Below are 25,547 nucleotides of genomic sequence, written 5' to 3' on the forward strand. Positions count from 1 at the left end.
AGGTAACTATTTTGAACAGCAAACTGGTGTCAATTGCTTCACTGACACACTGAAACTAATTTTTAATGAAGTCCAGAAATGGCAGTATTTTCTGAAAACGTATATGTGATCCATGTGACAGAGAAAAATCATTATTTCTAGAAATTTCTAAGAGCAGCAACAGACAAAACTGGAATGGAGTCTCTTGTGCTATGTGCACTGCAGTCTGCTATATACCCTGCCTATATTCACTGCCTGCCTGATGTCTCTGCAGATGGATTAGGCCTCAGAAGGACTGTTTGTTGAGATGGATATGTGTAGAATATGTTGTGGTATACCTACACTAAATAGAAACAAGCAAATCTCTCCCTAGCACAGCAGCACCTCTCCCTAGACTGTCTGATTCCGGAGTGGCTGTGATGAGCATGGTGGCGCCAGGTCTGACAGACCTGATGATTCTGTGCGTCCAGCCAATCAGTAATACTCTGACAATATTGTTCACAGCAGTGACCTGGAAGTCGGAGATGCTTCCAGGGGTCTTCCCCATGCTCTTCCCATGTCATTTCAGCACTGTTCCCATTGATCTGGGCAATTTTTAGACCCCTGCAGACCTCCGGGGGAGCCACAGAAAAAAATGCAAGAGTTTACCATTGATTTAGATTGGGCTTGTTGCTCGGGCCGAGCACCAGAGCATTACGATTTGCTCGGCCCGAGCAATAAGCACCCGAGCATTTTAGTGCTCATTCATCACTAATAATATAATTGTCTAATTCTGTCTGTTTGTTTGTAATGGAAATCCTGCGTTGCTGATTGGTCGCGCCCGGCCGGCCATGATCAATCAGCGATATTGGCATGGCTACTTTAAATTAACTCCCCAATGTATCCCCCGGGGCCCCTAATTAATTTCGTAAATACCTCATGTTGCCTATACTGCCTGTTCGTGGCGCTATCGCTGACCGCGCAGAGGCAGCACGTGACCCCCGGCTGCAGCCGGCTCTTGCTTCCGCTTACATCACGACTATTTGCAGCTGCAGCCAGGGGTCTCCTGTTGCGCGTTCCATGGTGAGTGACAGGCAGTATTGGCAACATGAGGTATTTTTGAAATTCATTAGGGGCCCCGGGGGGATACATTTTGGGGTTAATTTAAAGTAGTGGACAACCCCTTTAAACCCCACTTTGCTGATTGGTCGCGCCCGTCCGGCCGCGACCAATCAGAGATATTGGCGCGGAATTTAACCCCCAGTCACAGCGCGACGTAGTTCACTCACCTTTACTGAACAAGTTCTGTCAGTCACAGTGTGATGTAGTTCACTCAAGTTTACTGAACAAGTTCTGTCAGTGACAGTGCCACATAGTTCACTCACGTTTACTGAACAAGTTCTGTCAGTCACAGTGCCACATAGTTCAGTCACGTTTACTGAATAAGTTCTGTCAGTCACAGTGCCACGTAGTTCAGTCACGTTTACTTAACAAGTTCTGTCAGTTGCAGTGCCACGTAGTTCAGTCACGTTTACTGAACACGTTCTGTCAGTCACAGTGCGCTGAACAGATACTTCTTTACTGTATGCTATCACGATTTACGCTTCCTGTCTTCCAATGGTTCGTAACCGAAAATACGCCAATAAGGATGACAGAAAAGCAGCAGCAGCAAGGCAAGGACAACATCGAGAGCAAGAGACACTTCAACAAAATGCCACCAGACAAGCCCAGGATGTGGAATCTCACAGACAACGTCGCCAACAGGAAACACCACAACAAACTGCCACATGACAGGTACAAGTAGCTGATTATCAGAGACAACGTCGGGAACAGGAGACACCACAACACATTGACTCTAGGCAGGAACACGATGCAGGATCCCACAGACAACGTCAGGTGAATGAATCTCCACAATCCAGGGCAAACAGACAACAACACGATCGCCAAATTCATAAAAAACGAATGCTCTACCAACTACGGCAAGCCCAGCAGAATATTAAACAACTTGCACGTTACGTAACAGACAACGAAATTACAATTATTGAACACTACTGTGGGAATATGAATGCAGTTTGCTCTAAATACGACTCTCTGAATTTTATTGATGAAAAAACATCTGACAATCAGTTTACTCAATGCTGCCAAAAAGGAAAAGTTATGCTACCGAGATCTCACTACTCAAATCTGTTTGAGCAGATGATGAAAGGAAAGCATCAACACAGTAGAAATTTTATGGAAAATATCAGAAGCATCAACAGTTCTCATGCGTTTGCTTCATTTGGTGGCAACATTGCACCGCCCCCTGGATTCGGACTGTAGTGTTTTAAAATTCACGGCCAGATCTACCACCACACTGGAACACTGCACCCAGAAATAGGACAACCACCAAAATTTGCACAATTATACATCCTTGATACGAATGAGGCTACAGAACAAAGGATGAACCTAAAAGAAAATGAAAAGTGTGATGCTGAACTGATGAACCAAATTGCCGTACATTTACAAAAAATCAGCCCATTTGCTGCCGTATATCGCATGCTAAAAGACGTCGAAGCTGAGGAGGAACAGAGGGCTATACAAAATGGGACTGAAATGCCTTCTATTGTCATGGCCATTAAACAAGAACGTAAACAGGATCCCCGACTTTACAGCAAACCACGTGTAAGTGAGGTCGCAGTTGTTTTTCAAAATGATGACGGAGAGCCTCCTTTACAAAGGGATATATTAGTCCATCTTAAGCCAGACCAAAACAACCCTTTGGTTCCTAAAACACAACGAATTAGCATTTTGCACTGCAACCTTGATGCTCTTCTGTATCCGCTATTCTTTCCAAGAGGTGATCAAAGGTGGCATGAAAACTTACACCAGCAAGGAACTTCAAGAAGAATTACACAACTGCAGTACTACAGTTTTCTTCTGTCTGTCCAAAATTACTTCAATCCTATTTTAAACGGTGAGAAACTGACACAACAGTACTTAGTTGACGCATACATTAAAATTGAAGCTAATCGTCTAAATTTCAAACGAATGAACCAAAAACAACTTAAAGTTGAAGACTACTGCGTTCTTCAAGAACATTTGCAAAAACAATAAATTCAAAAGGGTATTCCAATTGGAAAAACAGAAATTCTCCTGTCGTCGTTTGAAGGTAGCCCCCGCAACATGCAACAGCGTTATCAAGATGCAATGGCAATAGTAACAAAGTAACAAAGTATGGAAGACCTGACATTTTTGTGACAATGACCTGTAATCCTAAATGGCCAGAAATTACCGAAAATCTACAACCCTAGAAACAAGTTGAACACAGGCCGGACTTAGTCGCATGCGTATTTTCACTGAAATTCAGCAGCCTTTTGAAAGACATCAAAAATGGGCTTTTTGGAACAGTCGTAGCAATGGTACACGTCATAGAGTTTGAGAAACGAGGTCTCCCACATGCGCATATGCTATTTATCTTAGACGTGGATTCCAAGTTTCGCACGGAGGAAGAAATCGACAACATTGAGTGGGCTGAAATTCCTAACCAAAAAAAGTATCCAGAACTGTATAATATTGTAGTCTCTCATATGGTTCATGGCCCATGCGGTATAGCAAATTCAAAAAGTCCATGCATGGAAAACGGAAAGTGTACAAAAGGGTTTCCAAAGGAGTACAAACAGCACACTGTTAAAGACTTGGATGGCTACCCATCCAGCCGGCGACAACACATTGATAACATTGTTCGCAACAAAAAAATTATAAATAACTCATGGATAATTCCATACAACCCGTACTTATCAAAACGCTACAACTGTCACATCAACGTAGAAATCTGTGCTTCAATAAAAAGTGTAAAATATCTTTTCAAGTACATCTACAAGAGGCATGACAAAGCTAACGTCGAAATACAATAGAAAACAGTCAATCACGATGAATTATCAACTTTTGTTGACTCAAGATATGTGAGTGCACCAGAAGCTGCTTGGAGGATATTTGGGTTTCCAATGCATTCACAGTCCCATGCCATTATACGTTTAGCTATTCATTTACCAAATCAACAGCTGCTTTATTTCTTTGAAGATGCTTAAGTCAAAGATGTCTCAAGAACTTTAAGCACGACGTCAACATTAATGGAATGTTTTTTGCTGAACCAATGTGACGAAAACGCAAGGCAGTATTTGTACCGAGAGATTCCAGAGCATTACGTTTGGAATAAAACTTGGAATCCAAGACAACAAGGACTTAGCAGAATAATTGGACGCATGTATACTGTTAGTGTCAAGGATCAACAAAGATATTGCCTTCGGCTATTACTACTGCATGTGAAAGGAGCTACAAGTTATGACGGTTTGAAAACAGTATTGCACGATACATTTAAAGCTGCAGCTTTGGCTTTAGGACTTCTATTGGATGATACTGTGTAGAGACTTACTTTAGAAGACGCAGTTACCCTAAATATGCCTAAGCAACTTCGTGAATTGTTTGCCTACATCTGCGTATTTGGACCGCTTACAAATCCGGCTCAACTTAGGACAAATTTCAAAGAACATATAATCGAGGATTACTGCTCACATCTTCACAACAGAAGTGGAAATTGTCAAAATTGTGAATCTTATGCCATGGAAGATGGCCAAAATGTCTTACTACTGCATGGAAAAACGTTTTCAGACTTTAATTTGCCACAGCCTGCAATTCAAGTTCCACAAGTTCCAGAGTATGACGAAGCTTATGAATTATTGTTGGCAACAGAGAAAAGAAACTCCTTAAATGAACAACAACGGATTGCATATGACACTAGTGTGAGAGCTATAGAAAACCAAGCAGATGCAAGGCCAAAATGTTTCTTTATTGACGGTCCAGGAAGGAGCGGCAAAACATAGCTCTATGAAGTTTTAATGCATCACGTTAGAGGGTTGGGAAAAGTTGTATTGCCATTGGCTACAACAGGTATTGCAGCAAACCTTTTACGAGGTCGCACTATCCATTCACTCTTTGAGATACCAGTTCCAGTCAACGAAATCTCTGTTTCAAGAATAAAGCAAGACACATTTGCAGGAAGACAGTTAAACAACGCAAATCTTTTGATACTTGACGAGTGCACCATGGCACACAAATACGCCGTGAGCTTAATTGACAGACTTCTGCGTGAAGTAATGACTACAAATGTTGCTGAAAAAAATGAAATTATGTTTGGAGGTAAAGTTTTTGTCATAGGCGGAGATTTTAGGCAATGCCTTCCAGTCATACCAAATGGAACAAGAACAGATGTTATCGAGTCCAGCTTAAAAATGGCTGACCTTTGGAAACAGTTTAATAAACTCCAACTAATTAACAACATGCGATCTTCTGACCCAGAGTACAGCAAGTGGATTCTTAAACTTGGTAGCGGTGAACTTAGCAACAAATACAACCTTGGAGAAGATATTATTGAAATACCAGATGACATGTTGTGCACTGACTGCATCATACAGTGGTGGCCAAAAGTATTGGTACCCCTGCAATTCTGTCAGATAATACTCAGTTTCTTCCTGAAAATGATTGCAATCAGAAATTCATTGGTATTATTATCTTCATTTAATTTGTCTTCAATGAAAAAACACAAAAAGAATTGTCCTAAAGCCAAATTGGATATAATTCCACACCAAACCTAAAAAAGGGGGTGGACAAAAGTATTGGCACTGTTTGAAAAATCATGTGATGCTTCTCTAATTCATGTAATTAACAGCACCTGTAAGTTACCTGTGGCACCTAACAGGTGTTGGCAATAACTAAATCACACTTGCAGCCAGTTAACATGGATTAAAGTATACTCAACCTCTGTCCTGTGTCCTTCTGTGTACCACATTGAGCATGGAGAAAATAAAGAAGACCAAAGAACTGTCTGAGGACTTGAGAAACCAAATTGTGAGGAAGCATGAGCATTCTCAAGGCTACAAGTCCATCTCCAAAGACCTGAATGTTCCTGTGTCTTCCGAGCGCAGTGTCATCAAGAAGTTTAAAGCCCATGGCACTGTGGCTAACCTCCCTAGATGTGGATGGAATAGAAAAATTGACGAGAGATTTCAATGCCAGATTGTGTGAATGGTGGATAAAGAACCTCGACTAACATCCAAACAAGTTCAAGCTGCCCTGCAGTCCGAGGGTACAACAGTGTCAACCCGTACTATCCGTCGGCGTCTGAAAGAGAAGGGACTGTGTGATAGGATACCCAGGAATACCCCACTTCTTACCCCGAGACATAAAAAAGCCAGGCTGGAGTTTGCCAAAACTTACCTGAGAAAGCCTAAAACGTTTTGAAAGAATGTTCTCTGGTCAGATGAGACAAAAGTAGAGCTTTTTGGGAAAAAGCATCAACATAGAGTGTACAGGAAAAAAAAAGAGGCATTCAAAGAAAAGAACACGGTCCCTACAGTCAAACATGACGGAGGTTCCCTGATGTTTTGGGGTTGTTTTGCTGTCTCAAAATGGCAGTTTGGAGAAGGCACCCTTCAAATATCAGGGACCTGGAGCAGTTTGCCAATGAAGAAGGGTCTACAATTCCAGCAGAGCATTGTAAGAAACTCATTGATGGTTACCGGAAGCGGTTGTTCGCAGTTATTTTGGCTAAAGGTTGTGCAACCAAGTATTAGGCAGAGGGTGCCAATACTTTTGTCTGGCCCATTTTTGGAGTTTTGTGTGAAATGATCAATGATTTGATTTTTGCTTCATTCTCTTTTGTGTTTTTTCCTTGCAAGCAAATTAAATGAAGAGAATAATACCAAAGAATTTGTGATTGCAATCATTTTCAGGAAGAAGCTGAGTATTATCTGACAGAATTGCAGGAGTGCCAATACTTCTGGCCAGCACTGTATACTACGCTCTGCTGCACCCACAACACCAGCCTCAGCGGTCTGCCCTGCAGCGGCGGTTCACTCTGACCGCAATCCACGGGTGGCGTTGTCGGACATTTAAACATCAAAACCACATAAATACTTCCGCCACTGGTTTGACCGCCCTGAGCCACGGAACCGGGTCGCCGCCACGGAGCATCCACCAAAACGGGTCCGGCTCCGGGTGTCCCAAGGCCCAGGGGGCACGTCAGAACATTTTCATCACCTTTCATAATCACCAATGGGACAAGGCAGGAATGTCCTCTGTCCCCTCTCTTATACATCCTAGTGACGGAGCACCTGCTCTCATCAATTCGCCATAACCCCAATATTAGGTTGATTGAGGTGGGAGGCACCAAGTACAAGTGCTCTCTATTTGCTGATGATGTCCTAGTATATATCACTCAATCACATATATCCATCCCTGCTGTTATGGCTGAAATAGATCACTTTGTTACATGGTCAAATTTTAAAATCAATGCAGCGAAGTCTGAGGCCCTCGATGTCTCCCTCCCCAAATCCATACAGGATTCCATCCAGTCCAACTTTCCCTTTGCCTGGCCCTCACAGGGCATCAAATACTTAGGAATTCTTATTCATAGAGACCTCTCCCGTCTATGTTATCTTAATTTTGGGCCCTTTATTGAACAACTCCATACATACCATGGTTGGCAAGTTAGAACTGTAAGATTTACTATGTGAACCACTGGTGTTTTGTGGAAAAGCACATGTACACTGTGTTCCAAATTATTATGCAAAAAGTGTTTAGGAGTGATAAGGTAAGAATTTTTTTGTTTGTCAGTTAAACTCATTGATGGTGATGAGTGTCAGGGCTCTTTATATCACTGTAAGCAATTGCAGACACCTGTGCTAATTAGTTTAGCAGGTGTGTCCAATGAAAGGCAAGACTACTTAAGAAGGCTGTCCCACATTATTAAGCAGCCTACATTTTCTGCCCAAATGGGAAAGAAAAAGGATGTGTCGGCTGCTGAGAAGCAACAAATTGTGGAGTGTTTAGGTCAAGGCATGACTACAATCAACATTGTGCGATGATCAGGATGAAGTGTCTTGGCAATCAAGAATTATGTAGCTGATTCACAGTACACACGTGTGCGTGCTGATAAGGGAAAATTGAGGACTCTTTCCTACAGGCAATTACGTCAGGTTAAAAGAGCAGCGGCAAAAAAGACTTGTCATAGCAGCAGACAAGTTTTTGAAGCTGCTGGTGCCTCCAACGTCCCCTGAACAACAAGATGCAGGGTCCTTCAGAGGTTTGCAGCTGTGCATAAGCCATCCTGTCGACTTCCTCTATACACTGCACACAAGCAGAAAAGGCTCCAGTGGGCCAAACAATACATGAAGACTGACTTCAAAACTGTTTTGTTTACGGATGAGTGCCGTGCAACACTCAATGGTCCAGATGGATGGAGTGGAGGATGGCTGGTTGATGGACACCCCATGCAAACACGGCTACAGCGCCAAAAAGGAGGAGGTGGAGTAATTTTTTGGGCTGGAATCATGGGGAGAGAGATTGTCGGCCCCTTTAGGATCCCTGAAGGGGTAAAGATGAACTCCATAATGTATGGGGAGTTTCTCAAACAGCACTTCCTGCCATGGTTCAAGAAGAAGAACCGTGTATTCCACAGCAAGATCATTTTCATGCATGATAATGCACCGTCTCATGCTGCACATAACACATCTGCATCTCTGGCTGATATGGGCATAAAAGGGGACAAACTTATGGTGTGACCCCCATGTTCCCCTGACCTCTACCCCATTCATAACCTCTGGAGCATCATCAAAAGGAGTGTCTATGATGGCGAGAGGCAGTTCACATCTAAGCAACAGCTCTGGGAGGGTATTCTGTCCTCATGCAAAACAATTGAAGCAGAAACCATCCAAAACCTGACAAATTTAATGGACGATACAGTTCAGAAGCTCCTTTCGAACAAGGGGTCCTATGTGCAAATGTAACATCACCTAGAATAAAGTTTTGAGTTGAAAACTGTTTGATTTCAGTTTCTAATAACCGGCTAATGCTTATAATTTCAAAAATGACCATTTTTTTGTTCTTTATTAAAATTAAAAGGTTGATCGAAGAGTGTGGGGGATCTAAGAGTGTGCCAACCCAGTAGTCAGGATTACTTCGAATTCTGAGAATCCGAGGGTCATGTTGCAGGTAGTGCAGCAAGAAGGCACTCATGTATTTTGCGCATCTAGGAGCCCCAAAATTATTTTCCGGGCTAGATGCAGCTAAAAATTATTATTAATTTTAAATCTGGTGGAGCTTAGTATAGATGGCCTAATAGAATCAGTACTGCACACTGCTACAAAGCCCAAATTATTTTCCAGCCAAGATACAGATAAACATGATTAGTAATTTTAAATCTGGTGGAGCTTAGTATAGATGGCCTAATAGAATCAGTACTGCACACTGCTACAAAGCCCAAATTATTTTCCAGCCAAGATACAGATAAAAATGATTAGTAATTTTAAATCTGGTGGAGCTTAGTATAGATGGTCTAATAGAATCAGTAGTGCACACTGCTACAAAGCCCAAATTATTTTCCAGCCAAGATACAGATAAACATGATTAGTAATTTGAAAGCTTAAAACGGTTTGTGAGGTGATTTTAACAAATCATCAAGCTTTTACTCTCCCCAGGATGACACAGGGGTAGAAAAGTCGTTTCGGATCCATGATTTGTTCATCTTTATGAACGTGAGTCTGTCTACATTATCAGTGGAGAGCCGTGTGCGCTTATCTGTCAGCACACCACCAGCAGCGCTGAACACACGTTCAGACAGAATGCTGGCTGCAGGGCATGACAAGATCTCCAAGGCGTAAGTGGCGAGCTCCGGCCATTTATCCAGATTGGAAGCCCAAAAAGAGCAAGGGTCCAGTGACACAGTCATGGCTTCAATGTTTACTTGGAGATACTCCTGTACCATCGTCTCTAGGCGTTGACTATGTGTCAGACTTCTTGTCTCCTGTGGCCTTGCAAAGGATGGGCTAAAAAAGTGGTGAAATGATTCCGCAAAATTGCTGTTACCAGCAGATACTGTGTTTCTGTTACGGCTTGAGTGCTGAACACTCGACGGTCCCACGGTTGGCAAGTTGGAATTGTGAGATTCACTACGTGCACCACTGGTGTTTTGTGGAAAAGCACATGTAAGATTCTGCAACAGTCTCTGCTGAAACTCCTGCATGCGTGCATCCCTTTCTATGGCAGGAATGATTTCTGCAAATTTACTTTTGTACTGGGGATCTAACAGTGTGGCAACGCAGTAGTCAGGATTATTTCTAATTCTCACAATTCGAGGGTCATGTTGCAGGTAGTGCAGCAAGAAGGCACTCATGTGTCTTGCGCATCCAGGAGCACCAAGTCCCTGTTGTGTTGGGGGCGAGGTAACAATCATGCTTCCTTCCCCTGTCCTCTCCCCCCAACCTCGCACAACAGAAATGTGATCAAGGTCTCCCTCATCTGATGAGTCTTCCAAAAGTTCGTCCTCCACTTCTTCCTGGGCTCCTGCACCTTCCTCACTAGTTTGGCTGCTACCATGCGCCCTGGTAAAACCATCTTGCCCACCCTCACATGCCTGTCGCCTTGGTGCTGCCGACCGTTTGGACTTTGCAGATGTTAGCCCTTCCGCATACAACTCCTCCTCCTCTACTTCCTCCACCTCCTCTTGTGCCACCACCTGACTCCGAATTCAGTTTAACATGTGCTCCAGCATGTAAATCACCGGAATAGTCATGCTGATAATGGCATCGTCAGCACTAAACATCTTTGTCGCCATTTCAAAACTGTGCAGAAGTGTGCATAGGTCCCTGATCTGAGACCACTCCTCCAGCGTGATTTACCCCACCTCTGGATCTCGTTGGCCCAGGCTATACATCAGAACGTATTGCACCAGGGCTTGTCGGTGTTGCCACAGTCGCTGCAACATGTGCAAAGTTGAATTCCACCGGGTAGGAACATCGCATTTTATCCGGTGAAGTGTCAGGCCCAACGACTTCTGTAGAGATGTAAGCCGCTGAGCTGCGGGATGCGAACGGCGGAAGTGAGCACACAGCGTCCGTGCCCTCTGCAGAAGGCAATCTAGTCCGGGATAGTGGGCTAAAAATTGCTGGACAACCAGGTTCAACACGTGAGCCATACAAGGCATGTGTGTGACATTGCCCCGGCGAAGGGCCGCACCCAGGTTTGCAGCATTGTCGCACACAGCCTTCCCTGGTTTCAGGTCCAGTGGAGACAACCATTCATGAAACTGGTTCTCCAGAGCTGACCACATCTCCTCAGCTGTGTGACTCACATTTCCCAGACATTTCAAAGTAAAAACCGCCTGATGACGTTGAGCCCTGCTGCCAGCATAGTAAGGAGGTGTGCAGGATCCCTTCTGCGCAGTTAGAAAGCTTGTGGCATGACCATACAGGCTTTGGGTGCAGGTGGAGGACCGAGAGGAGGTTGAGGAGGCAGAAGCAGTGGAGGAACTTTGAGATAAAGAGGATTGACTCACAACTCGTTGGGACGGCAAGACTTGGACAGCAGCCCCTTGTCCTGCTGTCACCATAGTTACCCAGTGCCCAATCAGCGACATGTAATGCCCCTGTCCATGCCTACTCGTCCAAGTGTCTGTGGTGAAATGCACCCTGTCACACACAGAGTTTCTCAAAGAAGCGGTGATGTTGTGTGCGACATGCTAGTGGAGCGCAGGCACACCTTTCTTTGAGAAGTAGTGCCGACTAGGCATCTGGTACTGGGGCACTGCAACGGACATAAGGTCTCGAAAATCCTCTGTGTCCACCAGGCGGAAAGGAAGCATTTCTGTAGCCAAGAGCTTGCAGATGGTGAAATTCAACCTCTTAGCTTTGTCATGGCTTTGAGGAAATGGTCTTTTACTTGTCCACATCTGAGGGACCGAGGGCTGGCTGTTGTGCTTAGACGGGGTTGAGAAGGGTGTCCCCGGCAAACTGCCGGTCTGTGAGGAAGATGCAGGCAGACATGTTAGGTTGCCTTGATCCAAAGGTGGTGCTATCGATGTCGGACAGCGCTCAACACCAGCTGGTGTTTCCACCTCCAAAGAAAATGATGACCTGCCAATCACGCTGGCTGTTGCGGGTAAAGAGGTGGCAGGTCTGCATCCCAAAACAGGTGTGACTGCTGTCCCCCCAGTCACAGAGGATGAAGAGGCCGCTGATGCACAAGATGGGGCAGACGGTAGTTGGCCTGGCTGGCTAGGCCGCATTGTAGCACAGTGAGCTTCCCACTGCAACTTATGATTCATGTCCATGTGCCGGTTCATGCATGAAATACTCAAACTATGTATTTTTTGGCCTCTACTTAGCTTTTGCTGACAAATGTTACAGATAACACGAGTTGGGTCATCTTTATCGATCTGAAAAAATGCCCAGGCTATGCAAGGCTTATCACCCATGTGACCTGAAGAGCCACCACGACTTGTCGTCAGAGGCAGAGTTGTGTTGAGGATGCAGTTGTTGACGTGCTTCCAGTACTACGTCTCTGTCCAGGAAGGCGCAACCTGACCTCGTCGTCACTAGCATCCTCCTCTACCTCCTCTGCTGACCTCATCTCTTGGCTGACTGTGGGTTGACAGTAAGTGGGATCTCCAACCTCATCATCATCACTCTGTGTGCTATCACACCCGTCGTCCTCAGAGCCAACCTGTTCCTGCCCTGACAAAAAACTAAAGTTGTCGCTCCAATCAGGTATTTGAGACTCATCATCGTCTTCCGCATTGTCTCAACCAACAGGAGTTACAGTTTGGGAATGAGGGTCTACATTATGGTCAGAACCTTCTGCGTCTGGTCCTGGATCCGACTCATAAAGATTCTGGGCATCAGTGCAGATCACTTCCTCGTCTGGATTCACAGAAGCTCGGGAGCCGACCTCTGATTCCCAGGCTATAGTATGAGTAAACAGTTCTGCAGACTCAACCATCTGTTCTACCTCATACTCAGACGGGCAGCTGGAGATTTGGGAGCTGTGAGGAAGCAAGTGCGATTGGGGTGACACCTCTGAGGACTGGAGTATTTGTGATGTTGAAGTTGAGGTGGAGGAGAGCCCACTTAAAGGAGCACTTGATATCCGTTGAAGCACCTGCTGTTTTTGTGCCTCATCTGGAATTTGTAGCGATTGGCGTGGCCGTAAGAAATTGATCTTATCACATTGTCCGCTAAAAGAAGTAGACATTTTAGTTTGTCTGGAAGATGGTTTTTCTTCTGCAGATGTTACTGTTGCTTTAAAACCTACCCCACGGACACAACCTTTTTTCCCCTTCCCAACACGCCTATTCCCCTTTCCACCAGCAGCAGGCCTTTTTCCACTCATTTTGGTGGTTAACTAATTCACAACTCTGGAGTTGTTTGCACAAAAAAACTATGGATGGGAACCAAGCAGAGCTGACTGGCCAAACTGTGATATTATGCCAAAAGTATTGGCTGGGTTAAATAAAAATAAATATGATAAAAATGATATTGAATTTGCAACCTGGTGGAGGTTAGTATAGATGGACTAATAGAACAAGTCCCACACACTGCTAGAAGCCGAAATATTTTTTCAGAGCTAGATGCAGAAAAAAATTATATTGAATTTGCAACCTGATGGAGGTCAGTATAGATGGACTAATAGACCAAGTCCCACACACTGCTAGAAGCCCAAATATTTTTTCAGAGCTAGATGCAGATAAAAATTATTTTTAATTTGCAACCTGGTGCAGGTTAGTAAAGATGGACTAATAGAACAAGTCCCACACACTGCAAGAATCCCAAATATTTTTTCAGAGCTAGATGCAGAAAAAAAATAAATTGAATTTGCAACCTGATGGAGGTCAGTATAGATGGACTAATAGAACAAGTCCCACACACTGCCAAAAGCCGAAATATTTTTTTAGAGCTCGATGCAGATAAAAATTATTTTTAATTAGCAACCTGGTGGAGGTTAGTATAGATGGACTAATAGACTAAGTCCCACACACTGCTAGAAGCCCAAATATTTTTTTCAGAGCTAGATGCAGAAAAAAATTCTATTGAATTTGCAACCTGATGGAGGTCAGTATAGATGGACAAATAGAACAAGTCCCACACACTGCTAGAAGCCGAAATTGTTTTTCAGAGCTCGATGCAGAAAAAAATTATTTTTAATTTGCAACCTGGTGGAGGTTAGTGTAGATGGACTAATAGACCAAGTCCCACACACTGCTAGAAGTCCAAATATTTTTTCAGAGCTAGATGCAGAAAAAAATTATATTGAATTTGCAACCTGATGGAGGTCAGTATAGATGGACTAATAGACCAAGTCCCACACACTGCTAGAAGCCCAAATATTTTTTCAGAGCTAGATGCAGAAAAAAATTATATTGAATTTGCAACCTGATGGAGATCAGTATAGATGGACTAATAGAACAAGTCCCACACACTGCTAGAAGCCCAAATATTTTTTCAGAGCTCGATGCAGATAAAAACTATTTTTAATTTGCAACCTGGTGGAGGTTAGTATAGATGGACTAATAGACCAAGTCCCACACACTGCTAGAAGCCCAAATATTTTTTCAGAGCTAGATGCAGAAAAAAATTATATTGAATTTGCAACCTGATGGAGGTCAGTATAGATGGACTAATAGAACAAGTCCCACACACTGCTAGAAGCCCAAATATTTTTTCAGAGCTAGATGCAGAAAAAAATGATATTTAGTTTGCAACCTGATGGAGGTCAGTATAGGTGGACTAATAGAACAAGTCCCACACACTGCTAGAAGCCGAAATATTTTTTCAGAGCTCGATGCAGATAAAAATAATTTTTAATTTGCAGCCTGGTGGAGGTTAGTATAGATCGACTAATAGACCAAGTCCCACACACTGCTAGAAGCCGAAATATTTTTTCAGAGCTCGATGCAGATAAAAATTATTTTTAGTTTGCAACCTGGTGGAGGTTACTATAGATGGACTAATAGACCAAGTCCCACACACTGCTAGAAGCCCAAATATTTTTTCAGAGCTAGATGCAGAAAAAAATTATATAGAATTTGCAAACTGATGGAGGTTAGTATAGATGGACTAATAGAACAAGTCCCACACACTGCTAGAAGCCCAAATATTTTTTCAGAGCTCGATGCAGAAAAATATTATATTGAATTTGCAACCTGATGGAGGTCAGTATAGATGGACTAATAGAATGATGCTATGCCCAAAAGGTTTTACTTTACTAGGTGCCGTAAAAAAATTGGCATTCTATACACAGGTGGTGTAGCTTGCAACACAGATAGGCTACTCCACTGACTAACACACTCTGCAATAGGCCAAAAAGGATTTGCTTTGCTAGATTTAGCCAAATGCTGTGAAAAAAACTTGCACAGCAATGGCACAGACCTGCCTGGCAAAATCTGATAGGAACTGATGTAACTTAGTCCTGAAAAGGACTGCAATTACAAATAGTCATTACTCCCAACCTATCTATTTAAGAGCACAGACCTGCCTGATAAAAGTCGTAGGAAATGATGTAACCTAGTCCTTAAAAGGACTGCAATCACAACTCTTCCCTACTCCCAAGCTATCTGTAGATTTGTGCGAAAATTGGCTTGAAATTAACAAGGTATAGTGCACACAGCAACAGCGGTGGCGTCTAACACGCAGCTGCAGCAGTGAGAAAATGTTGGCGACGGGGAAAATGGCTGGGTCTTAAAGGGCAAGGACATGTGACATACACTGCCTATGACCAATGCCCTTGATTGTGTGAAAAAAAGCACTTCGCTCCGTGTGTGCGCTGCTGATAGGCTGACAGATTGCACCTCCCCACTGTAAATGCGGGAAATAGAAAAAAAAATGTAGATCTTCATTATTCCTGCAGAGATCCATCCCCTGCCCCTCCCCCCGCCCCGCTGTACACTCAAACTGCGTATTAACATTAATTTTCAGCATTACTGAGAAAAAATCCAGTTATGATTTTGGTGCACGAACAGTTATCGTACATAACCTCGAACAGCCGAATTTTTTTCAAATCGTTCGTGTTCGCCGAACGGCTCGAACACCGCCCAAAACAGCTCGAATTTGAGATTGGCGAACAGTTCGAGTCGAACACCGCTCATCTCTAGTTATAAGCTTCCTGCTACACAGTATGGTGGAAACTGCGTCCGGGGAAAATCCTTTATTACTTAACACTGCCCTCTAAAATTCCACCTTGCAAGATGGAAACCTTTAACTTGTGCATGGAAAACTGGCCCTTGAATGAGAAGGTCCGGCCTTTCTGGCAGTATCCAAGGATTCGATATTGACATCAGTCGGAGCAGAGAAAAACAAGGTCTTTTTGGCCAGAAGGGTGCGATCTGAATTACTCTCCCCTGATCCTCTTTTAATTTCCTCATTACTGCCGGAATCATCACTATTGGGGGAAAGCATAGGCTTTTTCAAAATTCCACGGTATGTGGAGGGTGTCTACTGCATAAGGACTCTCTGTTGGGTCTAACGAACAGAACTTCTTTACCTTCCTGTTGGATCTGCAGGCAAACTGTAACATACCTGGTGGTGGGCTTGCATGGGGCACCATCTCTCACTATGCAAGATCGCAAACTTGATCTTCAGTCCAGTCTGCTAGCCTGGCTTCTATTCATGCTGTCTGTTTGTCTCTGTTCTAACTGCTTAGGGCGGCGGCCCGGTTACTTCCTGTTTCTTGTAGCTGCTGTGGGCACACCCCTAATGCGTCCTCAGCCTATTGCTGTCTGTCACTGGGTATTTAAACCAGCTCCACCTAGAAGCTGATGCCTGAGCAACTCTATCATTCAGTGTGCTCCTTGACTCTGAATGTGCCATGTCCTGTTCTGTGTTTTCTTGCCTGTCTGTCTGCCTTCCTGGAGGCTGTATTTCCAGGCCAGTCTGAACACGCTCGTAGCCTGTTCGTCCTGCCTTCTAGGGGCCGCATACCTAGATCTGTTATCTGTGTTTCCTTGCCTGTCTGTCCGCCTTCCTGGAGTCTGTATTTCCAGGCCAGTCTGAACACGCTCCTAGCCTGTTCATCCCGCCTTCTGGGGGCCGCATACCCAGACCTGCTCCTGTATCTCGCTGCAGTGTCAGTTCCTCTCTGAACACTCAGTTCCTGTCTGAACACTCTCCTATCCTGTTTCCTGTTTTTCTCTATGTCCGTACCTTCCCTTTTTCTGCAGAGTCTGAACCTGCACCTAACTCCCACTTGTTGTCGCTGTACTTCCGTTTGTGAGTTTAGAGTCCACTCGCTACTTCATTGCAAGTATTTTGTGTGTATCTGGTTCTGCCTTTCCCTTCCAGTCTGTTCCGTGTGAACAGAGCCCTGTCCCCTCTGCTCTGTCTTTCTCACGGCTCCGGAGATTTCTGCCCGCTCTGCCTTGCTTACCGCTCCAGCGGTTTATCTCTGCTCTGCCTTGCTCACCGCTCCGGCGGTTTCTGCCCGCTCTGCCTTGCTTACAGCTTCGGCGGTTTCTCCCTGCTCCGCCTTGCCCACCGCTCCGGCGGTTCCTCTCTGCTCTCCTTGTCTACCGCATCTGCGGTTCTGTTCCTGAATCCCAGTCTGTACTGGACCCTATCCAGCCTGTGCTCCAACCTGCTAGTACCTCTCCGTCTGCACGCCAGCCGTACTTTTCAGTACCCTCCTGTCTGCATACCATCCGTGCCTGCCAGTATCCTCCTGTCTGCACTCCAGCCGTGCCTGTCAGTGCCCACCTGTCTGCATGCCAGCCGTGCCTGCCAATACCCACCTGTCTGTGTGCCAGCCTAACCTGCCTGTTCCTGTATTCCCTGGTGGGGGTCAACAGCCGTGTCCGGGGTCTGGCCTGGAGTAGCACCTGGTCCCTCTGCTCGGTTCCTCCCTGGTGCACGGCGTCGTTAGCCGTCGTGCGACCTTGGTCGGATCGGGTAGATACTTAATTACACCCCTCCAGGCACTTTCCGGTTCATGGCACAGTGGAATCACTAAATCAAGCACGCCAGTCAGCCCGGGCGTGTGCATAACACAAACAGATCTATCTCCGGCAATCCCCATAGCTTGACTATTTGCTGAAATATCACCGGGTTTAGGGCCTACTCTCCCTGTTTTAATGTATGGCGACTTAGAAAGTCTGCTTTCAAGTTTTCTACCCTCTTTATGTGTAGTGCCATGAGGGATGGGAGATGTCATTCTGCTAGCTGAAAGATACTGTTCACCACTAACATCAGGGAGAGAGATCTTGTACCCCCTGGTGATTTATTTATGCTACTGTTGTCTGATTGTCCGACATGATTCGGACATGGTGACCGTGAATGTGAGGTAGGAAGCCTGTTAAGTTTTTTCTACCGCCCACAGTTCTTTTTGGTTTGATGACCCCTTCTTTTCGTGGTTTCTCCAGCGCCCCTGAATTATGTGGTCTGCCAGATGAGCCCCCCAGCTAGAACAGCTTGCATCGGTTGTGATTATGTAGTCTACGGGTCTGGCCCCCTGCATGCCTGAAGTCAAATTTTCCTTGGCTGTCCATCAGGAGAGGGAGTGTATAGTTTCTAAGGAAAGATCTATTCTTCCTTCTAAATGTCTGTTCAATGACTTATGAGCTGACAGGACATACCACTGGAGTTGCCTCACATGAAATTGGGCCCATCTGACCTCTGGGAGACATGACACCATGGTCCCTATGAGAGACATCGCTTTCCTCAATCGTCATCGTCAGTGATCTGATTGCATCCACGGCTAAATTGATTATTTTGACTATTTTGTGTTCAGGAAGAAAACAGGCCTGAAGATGAGAATCCAGGACTAGACATAGAAGGATTTGCATCTTTGAGGGTGTCAATCTTAATTTCTGAGTATTTCTGAACCAGCCTAGCCCCTATAAAACCGCCGTAACTTCTGATAGTTGAGCGGAACAGTGGTCTTCTTATTTCCCCACTGTAAGAAAGTCATCTAAGTAGGGGATGATAACTATGTTTTTGATTCGTAGGAAGGCTGTCATCTCCGCCACAAGCTTGGTGAATACTCTTGGTGTTATTGAGAGACCGAATGGTAGGGCTGTGAACTGAAAATGCCTGATTTTCCCCTCTATGTACAAAGCTACTCTCAGGTATTTTTGGTAGTCCAGATGTATCAGGATGTGGTAATAGGCATCCTTCAGATTCACTATCGTCATAAAGCAATTGCGATGAAGAAGCTTTATCGCTGAGTCCACTGATTCCATTTTGAATGTATGCTTTTCCACCACTCGGTTCAGCTTCCTGAGGTTGATGATGGTCCTGGAGGACGCGTTTGTTGTTTTATCAAGAAGAGGAGGGAATAAAATCCCCTTCACTTTTGTATATAAAGACCTGTTTCTTCACCAAGTTTAGAATTTCTGCCTCCAATGCTATTTGCTACCCTGCAGACTTCCTCATGGGGGTGACTACAAAGGAACAATGAGGAATCTGATGAAAGAGTATCTTCAGGCTTTCTTATACTATATTTAGCACCCAGGAGCTTGAGGAGATGAGCTCCCAAGCCTGAACAAATCAGGATAGTCTTCCGCCTACCATCGGCCTGGCGTCATTGGAATGGTTTTTTTGACGTGGAGGAGGAGAGTCCACCAGAAATGTAATCTGACTCCTTTTTGGTTCTGAAGTCCCATCCGCTTTTTTCCCCCGGAGGACGTCCACGGTTAAATTTTCTCCTTCAAAAATAAGACTCTTTGAGTCACCTGAGAATCCTGGAAAGCACTTTTTTCTGTTGCCTGCCCTCTCTAAAATATCATCCAGGTTTTTACCAAATAGGAACTTGCCATCACATGGTAAAGCTCACAATTTATGCTTTGACTGCAAGTCTCCCGGTCAACCTTTGAGCCACAGGGCTTGCCTGGCTGCATTTGATAGGTTAGCCGATCTAGCTGACAGTTTTACTGAGTCAGCTGAAGTATCCGCAAAGAAGGCCGATGCCGCCTGCATTAGGGGTAGATCAGGCATGGATTTGCTCTCTTGGAACTTTCCTGTCTTTAAGTTAGTCTTCCAACTGTTGTAGCCAGACCACAAGAAATCTGGCTACACAGGTTGCTGCTACCGCTGGCTTAAAGTCTCCTGCTGCTGGCTACCATGTGTGACACAGGAAGGAGTCCGCCTTTATATCCAGGGCATCTCTAAGGACCCCTGAGTCTTTTAATGGCAGTGACGATTTTTTCGAGGATCGGGCCACGGCGCCATCAACATTTGTCCCATGACTCAGAATCTTTGTCCTCAAAGGGGCATTTTCTCTTTGAGGATGAGGGTAATGCCCCTGTTTTTTCAGTCTTCCTCCATTATTTGTCAACGGGGGCCTGCATTTTAGAATTTACTGGAAACATACATTTCTTTTTGTCCTCCAGTCCTGCAAACATAATATGCTCTAAGGATATGGCTATTTTCTCCTCTCTTAACCCCATGGTGGTAATAATGGTTTTAACCAATTTGTTTGTATCCTCTATGGGGAAGCATGGTCTACCACAGTCACTATCCGAAGAGGAAGAGGGTGCGGAATCACTAACAAATTGTTCTCCTGACTGGGGAGATTAACTAGAATTAGAAGAGATTTTCCTATGAGGCCTCTTCTTCCTCTTAAGCAAGCCCTTTAGAGAGCCTTCAAACCTCTGACTATGGACCTAAGACTCACTGCGAAGTCTGGTGTACCTTCATCAATGGTCCTATTAATACAGTCCGAGCAAAGTTCTTTCTGCCAATCTACAGCTAGAGGTATTTGGCATGAGACACACATCCTGTGTTTCTTTTTTGCGCTATTCTTCTTAGGCTCCGAAGGGTTAAAACACATAATAAAACCTTCATTAATAAATGGTGACATTCATGAAGATCACTCACCCCCGTAGTCATTGAAGGATACCGGATTTGGAGGATGTGGCGGGATGAATCCCTTCTGGATGGCACGGAGTCTTCTGATACCTTGCTCCTACGGCTGCTGCTCCGGTTGCTCGAGCGGCTGTCTGCCAGCTGGGTGTCTGACTGTTTCTTTCGCTGCCGCTGTTACTGCTGCTTCTGTTGAGATGGCGGTGTCAGCTGCTGCTGCTCCTGGCTATCCTGGTCTGCCATAGCTGCCAAGATTGTGGGCTGGAGCATGAGCAGCACTACCCTTGTTCGCCGCCCTTTTAATAGAGGGTCAGTGCCACCCAATCCTCCTCTTCCAGTGGTCCATGTGCCCTCCCCCCTCCTTGCGTTCGCCAGCCAAGGATTCTTTAACTGGCCGGCGACGCTAAAGGGCGCCGCCTTGTTTTATCCGGGGCCCTGCCCTTGCTGTCTTCCGGTACGCCTCTACCAGCGCGCCCAGCTCCGTCACGTTGGGGCCGCGCAACCCCGGCGCGTCACCCAGAGGTATGCCGCGGCGTGGACCAGGGAATCATGGTAGGAGGAGGGTGGCGCAGTGGTCTGTGGGGAGCCTGAGCCCTCCTCTTTGCCTGTTCAGATGCAGCATCACCAGGGAGCTGCGGATGGCGCTTCTGGTCCCTGAAGGCCGATGCCCAGGCCTGAAACTGTTCTTCTGTCAATGGGACAGGGCTGGGTAAGTGTTCCGAATACTTCTTCCATCTTCCATCTTCTTTCTTCTCTGCCATTTTCAGACCAGGTTCCCATCAAGGATAGGAAACCAACTGAAGAGGAAGAGCGGTACCGCCCTTTTATTTCAGATGGCTTCCTGTCTTTGGTGGGGCGGATTCCTCTCTCAGGTGTGCTGTCATGGGTGAAGGGAAAAATCTTATTAATGTGCCCCTGCTATGTACAGTGTAATGGCTGTTTTCTGACCATGCAGGAACACTATCAGATCATACAACATCTCCTAGCCAGGCGAGAAAACAAAAGAGAGTATACAGACAGGAAAGAACAGGATCACAGCTACTGGTTTCTATAAGGAAAAACATTTCCCGGCCTGTTTAAAAACTTGTTTTATCTCACAGAAACAATCAGCTGTGATCCCATGCTGTCCTGTCTGTATACTCTTTTGCTTCTTCTCTTGCCCAGGCCCATGTTCCTGCACGATCAGACACAGTCATTACACAGTACACAGCAGGGGCACATTTATAAGATTATCTCAGCACAGGAACATTTTTCATTTTTTTAACACATCCAATTGTAGAACTTATTTTTATTCTAAAATCTATTAATTAAAATCTACTTTGTTTATGGGAAAACTCCTTTCAATATTTCTAAACTGTGTTTAGACGATTTATGGCAATATGGCAAAGAACCAATGGACTGCAGTAGTAATCTGCTGATCACGTGTAAGCAAAGACTGGGAGGACTAGTGAAAAGTTTGCACTGGATATGTGGGGGAAAGAAATAGTAAGTACTCTTTCTCTTTTTATTTAACTTTAGAAACTAGATGACTATTTAAAGAACATTATAATACTACCTAAATTATTATATTTAAAACAATATGTGCGAACACAGCTTCTCATTTTAATTAGCCAGACGTCTAGATTTGTTAGGCCAAGAGAAATACGCTATTGTGTTTGTGTTGACTTTTGAATGTATGTGTTTTTTTGGGCTGGTCAAGAAGGACATACTAGTATTTGAATAAACCTGAATGTTGATTTCTCTTGGTCGGGGAACAATACTGTTTGTTAATATGCCAATTACATATTGTACTAAGCCAGCTTTTTGTTGATCTAAAGAGCAGAGGGATACCAACTATGCAAATTGGTTAAATGCTCAAACAATGAGCCCTGAGCCCTGCACCTTTCCCCCAAACCTGTGAATGATGACCTTAACAACATATGTAAATATAAAGGGTTTTCTATCCTTTTTCAAGGAGAATCAGAGATTCAGAGAGACTCTTCAGGACAGGTAGCATGGCTCGATCCAGAGGGACACAAAATTGGATTCTACAGGATTCCAGCCTAAGGGTACACGGCCCTGGCTGTAAGGATACAGATATGCTTGAATGGCCATGGATAAATTTGGGGAAACAAGATTGGGACAATGAGGTCACCTGGCCTTATGGATATGTTGTTTGGGGTTGCCAGGTGGGAGCCTCCGGCTGTCTGGAACCCATGGAGACATTTGGAGAAGCCAGATTGGGACCAGCCGGTTATATGGCCACATGGATACTCTCAGAGAAGCCAGGGTGGGACCCTTGGATCTCCTGGCACTGTACCTCGATGGACTGTCTGCTTCCTAAGATTGCTGCTACCTCCTCTCTCTGGGGGCCGGCAAAAGCAGAGGGCCACTGGTTGCCCTGGAAGTCCCAAAGTCACAGCTGCTCTTTTCCCGGCAGGCCAGTGGAAGGGTGACACTGTGTAATTTTGCTGGGACTGTTCTATGTTTTTATTGTCCATTTAGTGGTTCAATAAAATATTGCCACACTGTTTCACTCTCACCCTGTGTTGTCTGAGTTGTATTACGCCCATGGAAGACCCCGGGTCTTCACACAATGGTAATATAAATGTAAGATATATATCACTAACACAATTTCATTGCGTAGCTGTGTATTATTTGGAAACTTAAGGAATTAAAAGGGACAGGTTTATCAGTTATAAATATAAAAAATTATAAAAACATGTTGACTTTATACTAAATTACCAAATAAGGAAATTCAAAAACTTACATGAAAACACTTTCAAAATGTAAATAGCAATGTGCAACAAGCCATGCCCCAAATCTGAACATTGAAGAATTCAAAAAGAAGGGTAATGACAGCTCTATTGCGTATGTCAATCCCTGAAAAAGTGCGTTCTTTAATAAATGTCTGAAAGAAACAAAAAGGTATAATAAAGCAAAAAAAGTATATAAAAATATACATGAACATATATATTTGAGTGACCAATTTGTATAAAATAATGTAGATTGCTCTATATATTGATAATGATAATCCATTTTCATTTTCCATATTCAGGAAACACTACTCATAGAACTACATGGGGGTGCATCATTCCATGTGGCAATTGGTGTGTCTGTGACACAATTATGGGTCGCCGATGGGTTGCTATGACAGCCAGGGGTCTGCAGAAGACCCCTGTGCTTGTCATTGTGGAGCTTCTTTGAAATCCTGCCTGTGGCTGGGCTTCAAAGAAGAACATGATTTTTGCTGGATCATTTTTGCTCAACAGTGTGGTTTTTATTATTAATTTTCATTATCATTTGAGACTTTTTGAAATGTTTCAATTTTTCTTGCACAATCTGTGACTAGTGAATAATGGAGAGACAGAGACCCTAATTCCAGTGATATGGCAATAACTAGACCGTTTGCTGTAGGTTTGATATAATCACTGTCATTATCAGCAGGAGATTATCACTTGAAGACTAGTAAACCAGTAGCCATGTAATACTTCATGTTCATGAGCTCTGTATAACTCCAAAACTGATTTGCATCTTTCTCCCTATGCACAGTATACACAGAAAGCTGCCAATCAGTGACATGGGTAGTGTTATAAAGAGCTCAGCATTTAGATAACTGGTAGATAACGCAGCAGATAAAACCGTGACGTTATAAAAAATACAACATGCAGCCCAGTAAGTAATACATCGCTGGAATCAGAGTCCCTGACTCTACATCATGCTTCTCTTAGATATGGTAGCAATTTTTCATTTTTTCAACAAAATTTACAAAACCTATTTTTTTAGGGATCAGTTCATTCTTGAGAGGCCTACAGTCCTGCTCATCATTATTGGCACCCATGAAGTTTAAGAACATAATGTGGAATATCTTCTGAAAAAAATGAATCAAGTGAAACTGTTTTTTGGTATAGAGCACTCGTGTTAAATACCAAAGAGCAAATGATAAACAATAATTTAAAGCAAAAAACAATGGGAGGGAAAATAGAAAAACCTAAAGCTTGCTCTGACACTGGTATTGGCACCATTTACATTAATTTAGTATGGAAACACATTTTGACTCGCCTGTGGTAAATCACAAAAGAGATTCACCTGTGATTTATTGTCGGTGCCCATGTGACATGAATTAGCCAATGAATGATGACTTCACTGTTTTAAAAAGCCTTATGGTAGGTCCCGTATCTTTGTCACAATGGTGAAGAGAAAGGTGTCTCAGGACATCAGAACTGCTATTATTAGCAAACACAAGACTTACAAAGGGTATAAGGCCATCTCCAAAGACCTTGGAATCCCAGTTTCAACAGTGTGCAATGTTATTAAGAAGTTTTCCAAGCATGGAACCATCAAGAACCTCCCTGAAAGTGGGGGAAAGAGGAAAATTGACAAGAGATGTCTTTGAAGGTTGGTGCAAATGTTCTGTGGACAAATGAAACAAAAATAGAGCCTTTGGCAATACAAAGCAACAGTTTGTTTACAGATGATGCAATGAAGCTTAAAAGTAAAAGAACACCCTATCACCAGTTAAGTATGGTGGAGGATCCATAATGCTGTGGGGTTGCTTTGCTGCGTCTGGTACTGGAGGGCTTGACCATATCACAGGAATCATGAAATCAGAGAATTATCAAGATGTTTTAGAGAAAAATGTCCTACCCTGTGTAAGAAAACTTGGGTCAAAGAGCATGGGTTCTCCAGCAAGACAATGACCCAAAGCACATGTCCGAAAGTACACAGGAATGGTTGAAAAATAAAAAATGGACTGTTTTAAAATGGTTAGCAATGAGTCCAGAAATCAATCCCATTGAAAATCTTTGGGGTGAGCTGCAATCTGCCATTGGGAAAAAGAACACTGCAGACATTCAAGAGCTTGAACAAACTACAAAGGAAGAGTGGGAGAAAATTCCAGCTGAGAAGTGAAAGAAGCTTATAAATGGCTACAAGAAACTTTGGAGGCTGTCA

The 25,547-nt window shown here is 44.1% G+C and overlaps 1 protein-coding gene across 4 annotated transcripts in view; it reads right to left on the minus strand.

The window, feature by feature from the left end:
- The window catches only part of LOC141265130 (ATP-dependent translocase ABCB1-like), a 1,603,396-nt gene that overhangs the window by 366,712 nt on the left and 1,211,137 nt on the right, over positions 1–25,547 (minus strand). For 3 of the 4 annotated variants that reach the window (XM_073677832.1, XM_073677831.1, XM_073677834.1), the window contains one exon: positions 23,365–23,505. The exons of the other annotated variant lie outside the window; for it this stretch is intronic. In XM_073677832.1, coding sequence (XP_073533933.1) covers positions 23,365–23,505 — 141 coding nt within the window. The remainder of the gene's footprint in view (positions 1–23,364; positions 23,506–25,547) is intronic. 4 annotated transcript variants of the gene reach the window in all.

This window comes from Phyllobates terribilis, unplaced genomic scaffold, assembly GCF_046119375.1.
Source record: "Phyllobates terribilis strain yellow unplaced genomic scaffold, ASM4611937v1 Scaffold_4__5_contigs__length_816908805, whole genome shotgun sequence".
Lineage (NCBI taxonomy): Eukaryota > Metazoa > Chordata > Amphibia > Anura > Dendrobatidae > Phyllobates > Phyllobates terribilis.